Here is a 14,535-nt window from a genome sequence, read left to right on the forward strand (position 1 = left end):
AAAAAATTTTGAGGCAAAACATCCCAAAACAGATTTGACCATTCGGCCAATAATAAAGGGAAAAGCTTCCAGTTTCCTGCTTTGTTGCACTTTCGAAATTAGACCACATCTCACTCAATACAAACTCAAATTGGGAATGGTTCATGACGTTGGAAACTAGGTTCAAAAGCTACATTTCATCAGAAAGGTTCATTTCAAAATCAGTTCACCAATGAGCCTGGAGCGACTACTAAGGAGAACTGGAGTAGGATTCCTTTTTCCAGTTACTCTTAAGGTTGAATTACCTATGTTCTTTGGGGATAATCTCAGGGAATGAGTCAGAAAATGCCATAAATTATTCTTGTTTTACAAATTTTTTTGATGAAAATAGAATGAATGTGATTGGAATGTATCATGAGGGAATAACAGATAACTAGTTTCTGGGGGTCAAGATTGAAAAACCTAGCTAGTTTGTCTTGGAAGGAATTAAAGAACTATCGTGCACACATTTGTTGACAGAGGAAATTTGGAAAAATTCAATAAGTCGCAATAGATTGGTAATTTAGAAGAATAGCAAGAGAAGTTTGAACAGTTGAAAACTTCGATGCTCCGCAGGAGTAATAAGACTTAGTGAACGATATTCTGTCTCCAGTTTCTTTAGCGGGCTTAGAGAAGAAATTAGGCACGGTCAAGATGTTCAAACCTGAGATTTTAATAGAAGCATTTGACGTAGACAGATTAGACAAGGGGGTAGGCAGAATGTGGACTCCAGATTTGAATTATATAAAATCAAAATTGGCTATGGTATTGGAACTAATAGCTATTGGCTCCCTCATTATCGAGTTGAAAAAGGAGCTTCTACTAATCAGGATTCTAGTCCTAACATCATATAGAAAATTTCACCATCCAATACCAGAGGAATAATAATTTTTGTTTCAAGTGTGCGAACAAATTTGGAGCAGGACATCAAAGTAAAATGAAGCAGCTGCATCTGATGGCAGAAGACCAAGAGGAGGAAATTGAGTTTGCAGATGTCCAAGGGAAGCAAGATGAGGTAACCAGTAATATTGGGGTTGTGGTAGACATGTCATTTCATACTTTGTCTTCTGGGCTCAAAAGAAAGACCATTACTCTACAACAGGTTATAAGAAGTGTAGTAGTGAACGTATTGGTGGACACTGGAAGTTCTGATAGCTTTATCAATCACAGCTTAGCAAAAGATTCTGATGACTAAGTTACTAAAAATTTGGTACGTAAGCTAATTGTAGTCGGAGAGTAAGTGCATTCCACATGACAATTTGGGCTTTTATAGGAGTGTTGTGGCACATTAGGTAAATGTTGGAAACAAAATGTAAATATTGGAAGTCTAGGGAGAGGACAGATCCAATCAAAAACAAAGCTTATTCACCATTTTGTTCCCCTGAGCTTTGGATTTGGAGGTACTCATACTTTACCACCTTAAACCTTAAAAATATGCACCTCACACCACCAGAAATCTAGTGAATATTTGAAATCTTACCTTTGTTAATGTTTGAAATCTTAACTTTGCCAAGAAAATTGAGTGTTATGACAATATTGCTCTTTTGTTGATGAAATTATATATAGTTTACTATTAATGCCCTTTTACTGGTGAAGAAAGTGATTTTTTTTTTATTTAATCTCTATTTAGTCTCCTCTAAGTCTAGATGTAATATATATTAGTCCTTATTAAAAATTTAGTTAAGTAATTCATAGTTGACTAATCTGACAAACAAAATATAACAAAAATATTCTTCTAACAATTTACATAAACTAAGAGAATAAAATATTACGCTGTTAAGTAGTAACAAGCTTAATATTATAGCATGATTTCAAAATTTTGCCAACTTTATTTATTGTTATTACTATATTATTTTTTTATTACTACATTATTTATTATTACTATTAGATTTAATGTCCAATAAATTGAAAACAATGTATAAGATAAAAGAACATTAATTCAACATGAATTTGAAAAGACTTTAAGGATATTAAATTGAAAAAGCTTTTTTTGGTTTTATTAATTTGATTTTTTGTATATTAGATACTATAGAGAAGATATAAATTTTTTAGCAACGAAATGGCAATAATGATAAATTATTAATCATTTCAGAAATGAAAGGGCATTAACATCCTTATACTCACTTTTTTCCTTATGACATTAATATTTATATCTTTGACTAGTTTTCAAGGTGCCAAGCATACGATTTTAAGGCTCGTAATAGTAAAGTCAAAAGTGTGCCTACCCCCAAAGTTTAGCAGAGCAGAGTGTGACTGACCTTAGCAACGATGGAGCAAATTGAAAAGCATGTACTTGTTAATGGGGCAATTCACAATAAAGCCTTATATTTATGCGAATACTTGCCTCTAGGATATCACCAACGTTGACTATAAAAGCATCAGGAAGTGGAATAACAGGAACCCAAGCTTCATTTTCCTTGATTTGGAGACCTTGTACATCGTTGATTTGAAGTAAAATGGTGAGGCTAACAGGATCAGAGTGATGGCAGAGGCCTGTGACCAGCTCAGGTTGAGGACATGGAGGATAGTAAGTGAGCCTCATAGATTGCAACCCTTCTTCTAAAAGCACTTCAATTTCTTCATGCTTCATTCCTAATGCTTTTGCTATTAGGTTGAGAATCTTCAAGGCAAGACTTTTGAGCTGTATAGAGTACTCTTGAAGACTTTCCCTATGCAGCAGAACCAAGAACATTTGAAGGAATATAAAGGTAACTAGCATAAATATCGGTTTAGTATCATAACAAAAGAAAAGAAAAGTAAATTTTGCGCACAAACTTCACTGTTAGTTTCATGTTTTGCAGTATTATTGGATTGATTAACATGCAAATAAACCATAAGGAGAACTTAGTATACCTAAGTCTAAGTATAAATTTAGATGTATATTATAATGAACTTAAAATCATAACTGATTTGTTTATCTTCAAATTGCACAGTGAATCAAGATATTTCAATAAATTTGAGCTCATTGTAACCATTTGTCACAGTGAATTGGTGATTTTTTATTGTTCAACTTCATCTTTTATAATATCAGTAACATTTTCATCCTTAGGCCATCCTAAAATATCTTAGGCCATCCTTCTTCTATCTTTCTTCTCTTTAGAAAAAAACTCTCTAAGTAAAACTCTCATTCAACTCTCTCATGAGAGAGACATCAGATTTTTCTAATCTCTCTCCATGTGAGGAGCTCTCTCTATAGTTTCTTTTCATTTATGTGAATAAAATATTTCTTAAGATTTTCTAATGAGAGTTTCTTCTGATAGGGCATAATTTGTTATTAATTTTATGGTTAATTTTCCTCTTTGTCCTTGCCAAATATTGTTTTAATTGTTGATTTTGAAATGAACCTTTAGTAGTCGCTCCAGTAATCCTTGAGTACACGAGTTACGGTCTTCCATGGACTAGTAGATGGCGCCAAACAAGTCAACAATAATCTGAATTCTCCACTCACTCCTCTATCATGAGCATTTATTGGTCCAAGATATTTTGCCATCGCCGCTCTTAACTTATTCTTGTCATGAAATTTAAAATTTTCTGGTATAATAAAGTCAATCTCACTAACTTATTTATACCTCCCACTAATCCAACACTAGGATTCCATTGAATTACATAAGACCATCCATCAATCTTTCTTTCCGTGATCCCTCATCTTTCTCAGGAGTGCGGGGTCGCCAAGCCATACTTAATAGAAGTCTATAGGCGTAAGAAAAGGAATAATTAGGCATATAAGAACTTAATGCGTATATAAGTTGCAAAAATATTTAGAATTAAAATATGATTCTTTACATATACCAAAAGTCATAATACGAGTCAGGAGATCACAAAACAATCCAAATATATCAAATACAGGATATAGGCAACTAAGTGCCTTAAAATATAGGAGTACATGCAGGCAAAATACAAAAGATCCCACGGCATGCACCATCCCTACTATCCTAGGCAAGATCAAAAGAAGGAAAACCATAATCCTAATTAGGGACAAAACTAAAAGAATCCACGATACCAGACCACATCATTCGAATAATTATAAATTCCAAATTCCATCCAAAAGCCTAAACTACTTTCTAAATTCTTAGCCTAAAATTTCAAATGAATACAAGTTTTCCTCACTAAATTCAAGGTGACAGTTCCTATACAGGCTAGGGTAATAAGTCAAATCAAAAGGAAATGCAAAAGATGTCTCATTTTCAAGTTCAAAGTGAAGTCCAAAATTGGTCAAATGATTCAACTTTTCTGCCGGAATTTCGGCAAGCAAAATAGTGGAAGAAGCAAGGTGTCCAACCCTTAAACTCATCAAAAGGCCATTTAAAATACATAATCTTGACTCACCTCCAACACAACTTGAAAATTAAAGTCTTATAGTGTTGTGTGAGCAAAATGGTGCTACAACATCAGGAAACTTTTGAAATCAAGGTTGCTTCAAGTTCTCAACTCAAGAACAACTTAAAGAGATGGAATCACCATTAGAGTAGAGTCCGCAAGACATTAAATCATAAACGTATAAGGATTTAACTCCAACAAAAATAAAACACTAATATTCAACATCCTTCTAATTAAACACAAACACTTCAATATTATTCGTTAAAACATCAAGCACCAAAGTCAAATTGCACTAAACACACAATTAAATCCCATAATCCAATATCCTAAACTTTTAGCCTAAGATACACTACAAAGATCTAAAACCTAAGCTCTGATACCAACTGTGACGCTCCCACTTCTCTCAAGGGCGAACCCAAGGGTATCGGCGGTACGTCTGCCTAACTCTCGCCTGGACTCACTACAAGATGAACTCAAACTTATGGATAACAATCAACAATAAGAGTCGAAACTACAAAGAAAAGGTCGCTTCCTTAATAAGTATTCAATTCCCACATTACAAGATACCAAGTACATCACTTTCCCTAAACATACAACTTTCAAAAGTCATCTAATCAATTACATTCAAAACCCTAATCAAAAGTGCATCAAGTCGTCTTTTCCATAATTCTTTCCATTTCGACCCCTGTTAAGGAAAACAAATCTAATGGGATGAACTAATGCTCAGTGAGGCCAACAAAAACATGCAAAACACATTGTTCAGATAACGATACGACTTTTACGAGAATTAAGCTATAATATTCAAGTAGTTCACAACTAACAATAAAACACACTTGATAAGGATACGGAAGCTCTCATGAGCTATATTCTACTTGCTCTGCCAATGCTCGATCCAATACCTCCACGAGCTGACACTCCGTCAACCGGGTAGGTTATAGGTCCGTAGAACCCCACTTACTTTGTACTCCCGATCACCGTTACACCTCCTACTCCGGGCCCGCACTTTTTTTATATAAGGCGATACTACTCGAGTATACCAAGCGAGATCTCTCAAATAGATCAAACTTATACAATTTTTTTTCATGGCTCACCAAGTTTCACGACCAAGCCTATGCCGGCTCGAGTCGCAAGGTCAGCTGATGAGTTTGGGCGTCCCCCACTATTATCAATATAAGTCGATGAGATTCACTCCAATCGACATTGACTCAAACATAGTATGATTCACTATTGCAACACTTCACTTTATTCACTTAGCAAATTCACTTCATACAATTCAATATATAATTCACTTAAAAGAGAACGAATGCGGTAAAGTATACACTCGACTCAGCACTTTCACAATACTCAATTAATGAGAACATTTAAGCACGTAGCAACACTCCATGAACTTGACACTCACCAAGTCAAAAAGTGAGTAAGTGAGCAAATAAACCTTCAGTGGTCGGCTCCGAGATTCTCTTCAAGATTTTCTTGAGTGCCTGTAGAAATAATAATTATCTATCACTCACAAATACTTACAAACCCCTTGCAAACAAGGAAGAATGTACACTTGCGCAATACTAAGACAATGTCTTAAAAGAACTTTAATATCTCGAAAATCGAGATTTAAAAATGAGGATTTAAATTCAAAAGAGAAACTTGCATCCTCCATGAAGATGAGTTTAAAACGGATGATTGATATCGAAAGACAACGAAAAGTTCTCAAAAACTCATTTTCCAAGAAATCATAAATTTTCAGCTCTGCGCGATAAACATGGTAAAATCAGATCTTGAGTTTGGTACATCCAAATATGGAAAAACTTTATTCCGTTGGAAACTAGATCCAAAGTATTAAAATTTCCTAGAAGACACTTTTCCAAGATTCTAAACAGAAAGCACCATTTTTCAACTCAAAATTTCAATTCCAAGAGGACAGGTTTGAACCAGTCTCGGTTTTTCAGCCATTTTTGGAAATTCGGCAAAATTCACAAAAAACGAATCAGTCTTTGAAATTTGTAACACAATAAGAGTTCCAAACAAGGTTTCAAACACAATAAATGGAACTAAATTCAGAGTTTCGAGCATCAAGATATAATAGTCTAAAGTCGGTTAATTTTCACTACTTGAACAGTGAATTTTCAGATTTGAAGAGCAATGTTTGAGGCATCATTTGGATATCAAAATGGTATTGAATTTATACCAAATTTGGTACACTTAAACTTCCATATTTGGACTTCCTCCCTATCAAATTATAGGGAAAAACTCACACGAGAAGGCAGTTAACCAAATGAGTAAAGTTCATGAAATTTTCAAAGCAAATCTGCCAACCCACTCTTTCTTTCTTTCTTTCCAAAGGTTTTTGTCCAATTAAATCAATCCCAATTCACTTCTGAAACCAAGGTTCCAGAAATATTTGATAAGCAGTTGACACAAAAATTTTCGAGGCAAAACATCCGAAAACAGATTTGACCATTCGGCCAACAAGAATGGGAAAAGCTTCTAGTTTCTTGCTTTGTTGCACTTTCGAAATCAGACCATATCTCACTCAATACAAACTCAAATTGAGAATGGTTGGTGGCATTGGAAACTAAGTTCAAAATTCTACATTTCATCAGAAAGAGTCATTTCTAAAATCAGTTCACAAGCAATAAAAAACTAAGCCACAAGATGCAACTTCTCCATTCCTCTCGGACAGAGAGTCACAACAGAACTGTCAATTTTGTTAAATTACTACGGTTCACTCAGTTCGAACTAGCAGGTGATTTTTATACCGTTAGAAAGCTATAAATGTCTAGTTTCAAATGCCATAAACTGCACTCTATTTCAAATTTTGAACAACAAGTTATGTTCGAAAAAAAAGCTACTGTCCGGACCTCCTGATCACAAATTCCAGATTTCTTCCATTTTTGAAAACTCTAGTTTTGTACAACCAAATGAAATAATTTTCGCAAGGCACTTTGTACAACAAATATACAACATATATCCATCCATTTTGTACTCAAATAACCAACAAAAATTGGAAATGCAAGCAAGATAACCATAGGACAGTTTCGACCAGCTCACATCTCACACCTCTTCCAACTGTCTCTTCGTATTCTAACCATAAATCTCTTATATAACACATAAACAAAACAATCAAACATTTTAATTCTCAAGTCAGCTACCTACAATCCACCTCAAGACCGCTAGCCTAGAGATTAAAACAAGAATTGAAATTCTTCAAGTCCTCTAACTTATTTCTTGCTTAGGGTTGTAAACCCATGCAAACTAAGTTTCATTCTTGAAGAAATTAGAAAGATTGAAAAGGTAAAGAGTTACCTCTTGAACCCTAGATGATACCAGAATTTTTTTCACCACAAAACCTCCAAGAAATTTCGAAAGATGATGCCTTTGTCCAAGTTAGAACTAATCTCCAAGTAGTATGTGATTTGGGTGAAGATTTGTGAGGGAAGTGGAACAAGATTTGGAGCAAGATGAAGAAGCTTTCTTTCTTCCTTTTCCTTTGCTGTTTCGGCCGACCAAAAGGAGGAGAGAGAGAGTGGTTTGAGTTGTGTGAATCTTGTCTTGGAAGCTTGTAGAAATTGTGGCCAAAAACTTTGCAAAAGTCAACTTTAAATAGGGTTCGAACAGTGTCCCATACTACCACTTTTCTCTTTTGTTTGTTTTACTTGGACACTAATCTTCAACTGTAATTCGTTTAACAATATATTTATTCACTCTTATGAGTCTAGTATAACTTTCTCAAATCTCCACTTAATCGTTCCTACGCGCAATATGCGAACTTTCTACTCGCACGTGATAAGGCGAAATTTTTGAACTCACTCACCTTTAATCCCTCAATTAACTTTTCTTAGTCTACTATTGATCATTCTTAATTTTCCAAGATAATTGTACTCTCAGATCGAATATTATCTCGAAAAATATGTATTCGCTATTTCTTGCTAAACGAGCCGCAGAAAAATTAAATTTACTAGCGGGACATTTTAAAAATATAAATGAGACATTGTTCCACTTAAATGGATTTAAAATGGTTAAAAAAAATTATTCGGAGAAAACGAGTGAATAATTATTTAAATAAGCTAGAAAAATAGAAGAAGAAAATTTTCGGGTCCTCACATCCTTCCCCCATTAAAGGAATTTCGTCCTCGAAATTATACCTTGATTCAGAAATAGCTCTGGATACTTCTTTTGATTTTTCTCTCCATTTATCTCAACCATAAAGACTCTTCAGATCTTGGTACACCTTATTACCTCTAAGGTGCAGCGTATGCTTAGAACGGTGAGTTTCTTCTGACCCAAAATTCATACTTGTGGAACTTAGCAAAAGTCAATGCTCTTTCAAGGTTTGCAAAACTATCCTCAAATGTCGTTCTTGATTCTCTCGAGACTTAGAATATACCAATATATCATCTGTGAACACCGCCACAATCTAATCCAAATAGGGCTTAAAACTCAATGTATCAAGTTTGTGAAAACTGCTGGTGCATTAGTCAACTCAAAAGACATGACTACAAACTCAAAATAGCCACGTCTTGAAGCAAAAGCAATCTTAGGCATAACTCTTTCTAAGATCCTTAACTAATAATAGTCTTGCCTCAGATCCAACTTAGAAAACACTCTGGCTCCTTATAATTGGTCAAACAATTCATCTATGTGAGGCAAAAAGGGTATTTATTCTTAATGGTCCCCTTATTCAAGTCTCAAAAGTCCACGCACTTCCATCTTTTTTTTTTCTTAAACAAAGAGCATAGGCACCTTCCACGGAATTCACTCTCCCTAAAGAATCCTCTTTCAAATAAAACGTACATTGCTCTGCTAATGGATCTTTCACCACTGATACATTTTTCAATTTCATCTTATCCCCGGGTGTATTTATAAGAAAAACTAAATATTCTCATGCTTCCGTATGTATAGATTTTCTAGCTTGAATTCCTGATACAAGAGCAAACAATGCCAGCTTACTTTTCACATCTATCTAGCCATCCATTTTTAATATCACATCATACCCCTTATTTGCTAGGTCCACTAGATCTGCCAAAAATTCACTGTTTCCATAATTTGCACTAACAATTAGACACTGATTCCCCCGTAGGAGTCCTAACTTCCAAGGCATAGGGTAAGCGATCACACTTTATCTGTACCATTCATGAAACAAGGGTTTACACAAGAATAGTTAGCTCCAAGGTCAAATACAACTCCAGTTAATTGATTCAATCTTGTAGTTCAAAACTTGAATAGAAGGATATATTTTCAACAGAAAACTAGCCTTACCAAATTTTTCGAACTCAATTTGTCCAAAACTATTTACCGGCATTCGATTTTCAAAATCAAAAATTTTAGTAATGACCGGGTTTCTTTATCCCAAACGACCAATCAAATTTTTGTCCAAATCAAGTCAATCATAACATGCGAGATATAATCGAGGGATTTAATATATTTTGGATATGTATGTGGCAGAATGCGATTCAAAATCTCAAAATTAGAGTTAAAGATACAAACTTTTCTTCATGGTCCGAAACTAAATTTTCTTAGTAAGAAACTTTAAATAATGTTTTTGCCACAATTATCAATACATATTTCAAATTCGTCAAATACATTTAAGAAGATTAACCATGCGACTTAACGCGTGGATATTAAAACACATATTAAAATACATATATAATATAATAACATATACATGAAAGGTGTTTCAAAAATTTCCTCAAAGTCTCGAGTTAAGAACTGCGTTTGAGTAAAACGTATGTTTTGGAAAATGCTTTTAAGAAAGATAAGTAAACATGCAGGTTCATATATGCATAAATTTCGATCCAACACCTTTACCACCCTTCACATCTAATCCAAGAGCTAACTCTAATGATACATAAAGCTCGGTCATCTTTACTCTCTAATTCACAACAAATATTCATTCTTAGTCCATAGAAAAGATCCGAACCTAAACTCTGCCTGATTTTTGATTCTCATACGGCTTCAAAATATATGTACATATATATAAATATTTGTGGAAAAAGGACAACAGGTAAGTGGATATATATATATAGTAATGGTCGAGCAGAATCTGAAAATACTTTTATTCAATTAAAACAAATAGGAATTGAGTTCAAGTCACCTCACGAATAACCAACGCAATACTTTGGGAGTTCAAACGTTCATAAAAGTTTAAAACATGTCCACAAGACCAATCACAAGATACGTGTTGAACAATTATTAAAACTTCACAGGGGAGAACCTCATTAGGTACCCAACTAGGTCAATCCATTATAATACTGGTAGATCTAATCTTTTCATTCATTTCCGATTCATATCCAACACTAGGATCCCATTGAATTACATAAGACCATCCATCAATTTTTCTTTTTGTGATCCCCCATCTTTCTCAGGAGTGCGGGGTCGCCGAGCCATACTTAATATAAGTCTTTAGGCGTAAGAAAAAGAATAATTAGGCATATAAAAACTTAATGCATATATAAGTTGCAAAAATATTTAGAATTAAAGCATGATTCTTTACATTTATCAAAAGTCACAGTACGAGTTAGGAGATCACAAAACAAGCCAAATATATCAAATACAGGATATAGGCAACGAAGTGCCTCAAAATATAGGAGTACATGCAGGCAAAATACAAAAGACCCCACGGCATGCACCACCCCTACTATCCTTGGCATGATCAAAAAAAGGAAAATCATAATCTTAGTTAGGGACAAAATTAAAAGAATCCACGATACCAGGCCACATCATTCGAATAATTATAAATTTCAAATTCCATCCAAAAGCCTAAATTACTTTCTAAATTCTTAGCCTAAAACTTCCAATGAATACAAGTTTTCTTCTCTAAATTTAAGGTGAAAGTTCCTATACAGTCTAGGGTAATAAGTCAAACCAAAAGGGAATGCAAAAGATGTCTCATTTTCAAGTTCAAAGTGAAGTACAAAATTATTCGAATGATTCAACTTTTCTGCCAGAATTTTGGCAAGCAAAATAGTGGAAGAAGCAAGGTATCCAACCCCTAAACTCATCAGAAGGTCATTTAAATTTCATAATCTTGACTCACCTCCAACACAACTTGAAGATTAAAGTCTTATAGTGTTGTGTGAGCAAAATGGTGCTACGACATCAAGAAATTTTTGAAATCAAGATTGTTTCAAGTCCTCAATTCAAGAACAACTTAAAGAGATGGAATCACCTTTAGAGTAGAGTCCGCAAGACATAAAATCATAAACGTATAAGTATTTATGTGACAGCCCCACCTCCCCCTAAGACGAACTAAAGGGTTTGGCTGACCGCCTGCCCAACTCTCGCCGGGACTACGGATCTGGAACAGACATAAACCCTTCCAAATGCTCAAAAGAACTTCAAAAAAATAACATTCAGAACCAAATGAGCCAAAGTAAAAGATACAATCAATCTTTGGTACAGCGTTCCCACGAAAATCAAAACGAAATGGAAGAGCCGCTGCTACGTCACAATCCATCCCCGTACCAGTACACTTTGTTTAACATGAGAGAATATACATGCCCAAATATATGTCACATGAACATGAGGAAACACTTCAAAATATACATAGCAGTAAGTTTACAAACCAAAAGGAAACATTGTATTAAGATACATTTAGGGTTTCTAACTTCCATAGAGCTATACAAAAGGGTGTTTATACAAGCTCAATTCATTCTTCAAAATGATCATTGGTCCAAAAGATGGTTCCCTGTAAAGAAAACAAGGATAACGGGACGGGGTGAGTTAAAAGCTCAATGAGGTACCCAAAGTATAAACGGTAGGAACAGTAGAACTCATGAAAATCACTTTTAAGGCACATATTCACATCAAATACAAGAGATGAAAGAACACCACAATGTAAAGGATACAGGTGGCTCTCAGGAGCCAAATCCCCGTTGCAATACTTGATCCAGTCTCGTTGACCCTCCGTCAAGTAAAACAAGCCAAAGGACATGAGTAAAATATTTGGAAAACTCATGCTCGCTCGTAAAACTTTGAAATATCCATTTGAGTCGAAGAAATGAAGAAAACGTATTTCTATTAGTCGTAAATTTTATTTTTTCCCGAGTGTACAAGTTTCGGCCAGATTCGACCTCATATACCTCGATAAAAGAGGACGCAAATATCTTAGATGGTTCATATGGTATTTGCTCTCAAATCGTTACCTAATCCTCGAGTGTAAATTTGGGCAGCACGCCCTTTGTATTTACCTATTTTTCAGCCACTTATGGCTTCATTATTTTCCTCAATCAATCCCAAAGTCATACACAATATAAATTCATCACAACAGCCGTTCAATAGGCTCAAAGTCATCCAAGTACAAGATTTAGCTAGGAAAATGACCGGAAATAAGCTTTAAGCTAAGGAACCAAAAAGGCAGATTCACCGCTACTTAGCGTATCGGACATAACCGAAACTACGCTTATTGGATTGAAGTACAAGTTATACCGTTTCGAAGCTAAGACAGAGGGCTATAACTTTGATGAAGACTACTTAGTCCAGTTCTCATCCTAACTAGGTCAAAGTTACCAAAACAACCCCAGATTTTCCAGTTCGAAGCTCACTGTGAAATTCAACTAGCAGTCCTGATTCATTCAATCATATCTCAGCACACACAACTCCGATTCAGGTAATTCCAAAGCCATTTGAAATCTAAGATACAAGTTATAATTCTTAAGAAGACATTGACAACCAAATCAGTAGTATTCCCGGTCAAACTAACCAATTACAGAAGCTGATTATCAGTTTCGGACAGAAACAGGGCAGTAGGGGTATTTTGGTCTTTTCACAGCTACGTTGCTCCGATTGGCTGAAATTTTGCAGGCAACTATAAAATATCATTCTCTACAACTTTCATGTTTTGTACTAAGGCCAATTCGGCCTCTAACTAGGGGTAACAGTACCGGGCAGAATAGGGGAAATTGAAACCCTAATCTGGAATTTTCCGCACAACATGGAAATTTTCGCAATTAACTACAATTTACGCACTATGGCTTCATTCTAGACTATCCCAAGCCATCATCCATAGCCACACCATACTAAACATATAAAAACAGAAAAAATCAAGAATAAATATAAAATTCACCAATCTCTACCAAAAGTCAAGAATTCTTCCACAAAATCACTTATTCAACTACTATCAATCACTAATTGAACATTATCAAGATCAAAGGAAAGATTCCTTAACCACTCACCTTGTAAACTCAAGAAAGGAAGCAACTTAGCACCTTTGCTCCTCAAACCACTTCACCACTCACCTTAATCCTACCAAGGGAAAGGTTTTTATGGAGCAAATCAAAGTTTTAACGGTTGGTTTGTGAGATCAAGGCAAGAAATTGAAGAAAGAAGTTGGAAGTTTTCTCTTCTTTTTCCTCCAAGAAAGTCGGCCAAGAGAGGGAGAAATAAGATGATTTTTTGGTCAATTTTTGGTTAATTAGTAAAGGTAAGTAAGATGTCAAAGTCAAGAATTAATCACAAGGTGACACTTGTCACCCTTATTTAATGCAACTCTATCCTTTTGTCTCTCCAATGATAATCCATCTAGGTAACTTCTAATTATCTCTTAACACCTAATAAATTAAACTCGGTATACACAACTTAACCTAATTGGCCGAATTTTATCGAACTTACCGCACTAGTGGGTCCCACATCCGGTATACGCTCTTAATTTCTCAAAAACTAACTAATACTAGGAAAATAATTTTAGAACTATATTTACTCATAAAAATTATCTAGAAAATTTTCCTAATAAAGAAAATATAGAAAAGGCATGCAATTAAATAAAATAAAGTCTAGAAAATAAGAAAATCCACGGGTTCTCACACTTTAATTCCAACAAAAATAAAACACTAGTATTCAACATCCTTCTAATTAAACACAAACACTTCAATATTACTCGTTGAAATATCAAGCACCAAAGTCACATTGCACTTAACACACAATTAAATCCCACAGTTCGGTATCCTAAACTTTTAGTCTAAGATACACTACAAAGATTTGAAACCTAAACTCTGATACCAACTATGATGCCCCCACTTCTCCCAAGGGCGAATCCAAGAGTATCGGCGGGACGTCTGCCTAACTCTCGTCAGGACTCACTACAAGACGAACTCAAACTTATGGATAACAATCAACAATAAGAGTCAAAACTACAAATAAAAGGTCGCTTCCTTAATAAGTATTCAATTCCTACATTACAAGATACCAAGTACATCATTTTCCCCAAATATA

General features: G+C 34.8%; 1 protein-coding gene across 1 annotated transcript; it reads right to left on the bottom strand.

Annotated features, from left to right (window-relative positions):
* Nucleotides 1-2,314: 2,314 nt before the first annotated feature.
* On the bottom strand, nt 2,315-3,695 carry LOC113782541 (protein SRG1-like). The gene is made up of 2 exons (XM_027328427.1): nt 3,625-3,695; nt 2,315-2,687 (listed from the first exon to the last, which is right to left on the bottom strand). The coding sequence occupies exons 1-2, from the start codon at nt 3,693-3,695 to the stop codon at nt 2,315-2,317; spliced, it is 444 nt and encodes a 147-aa protein (XP_027184228.1).
* Between the last annotated feature and the right edge of the window lie 10,840 nt (nt 3,696-14,535).

This window comes from Coffea eugenioides, chromosome 9, assembly GCF_003713205.1.
Source record: "Coffea eugenioides isolate CCC68of chromosome 9, Ceug_1.0, whole genome shotgun sequence".
Taxonomy (NCBI): Eukaryota; Viridiplantae; Streptophyta; class Magnoliopsida; order Gentianales; family Rubiaceae; genus Coffea; species Coffea eugenioides.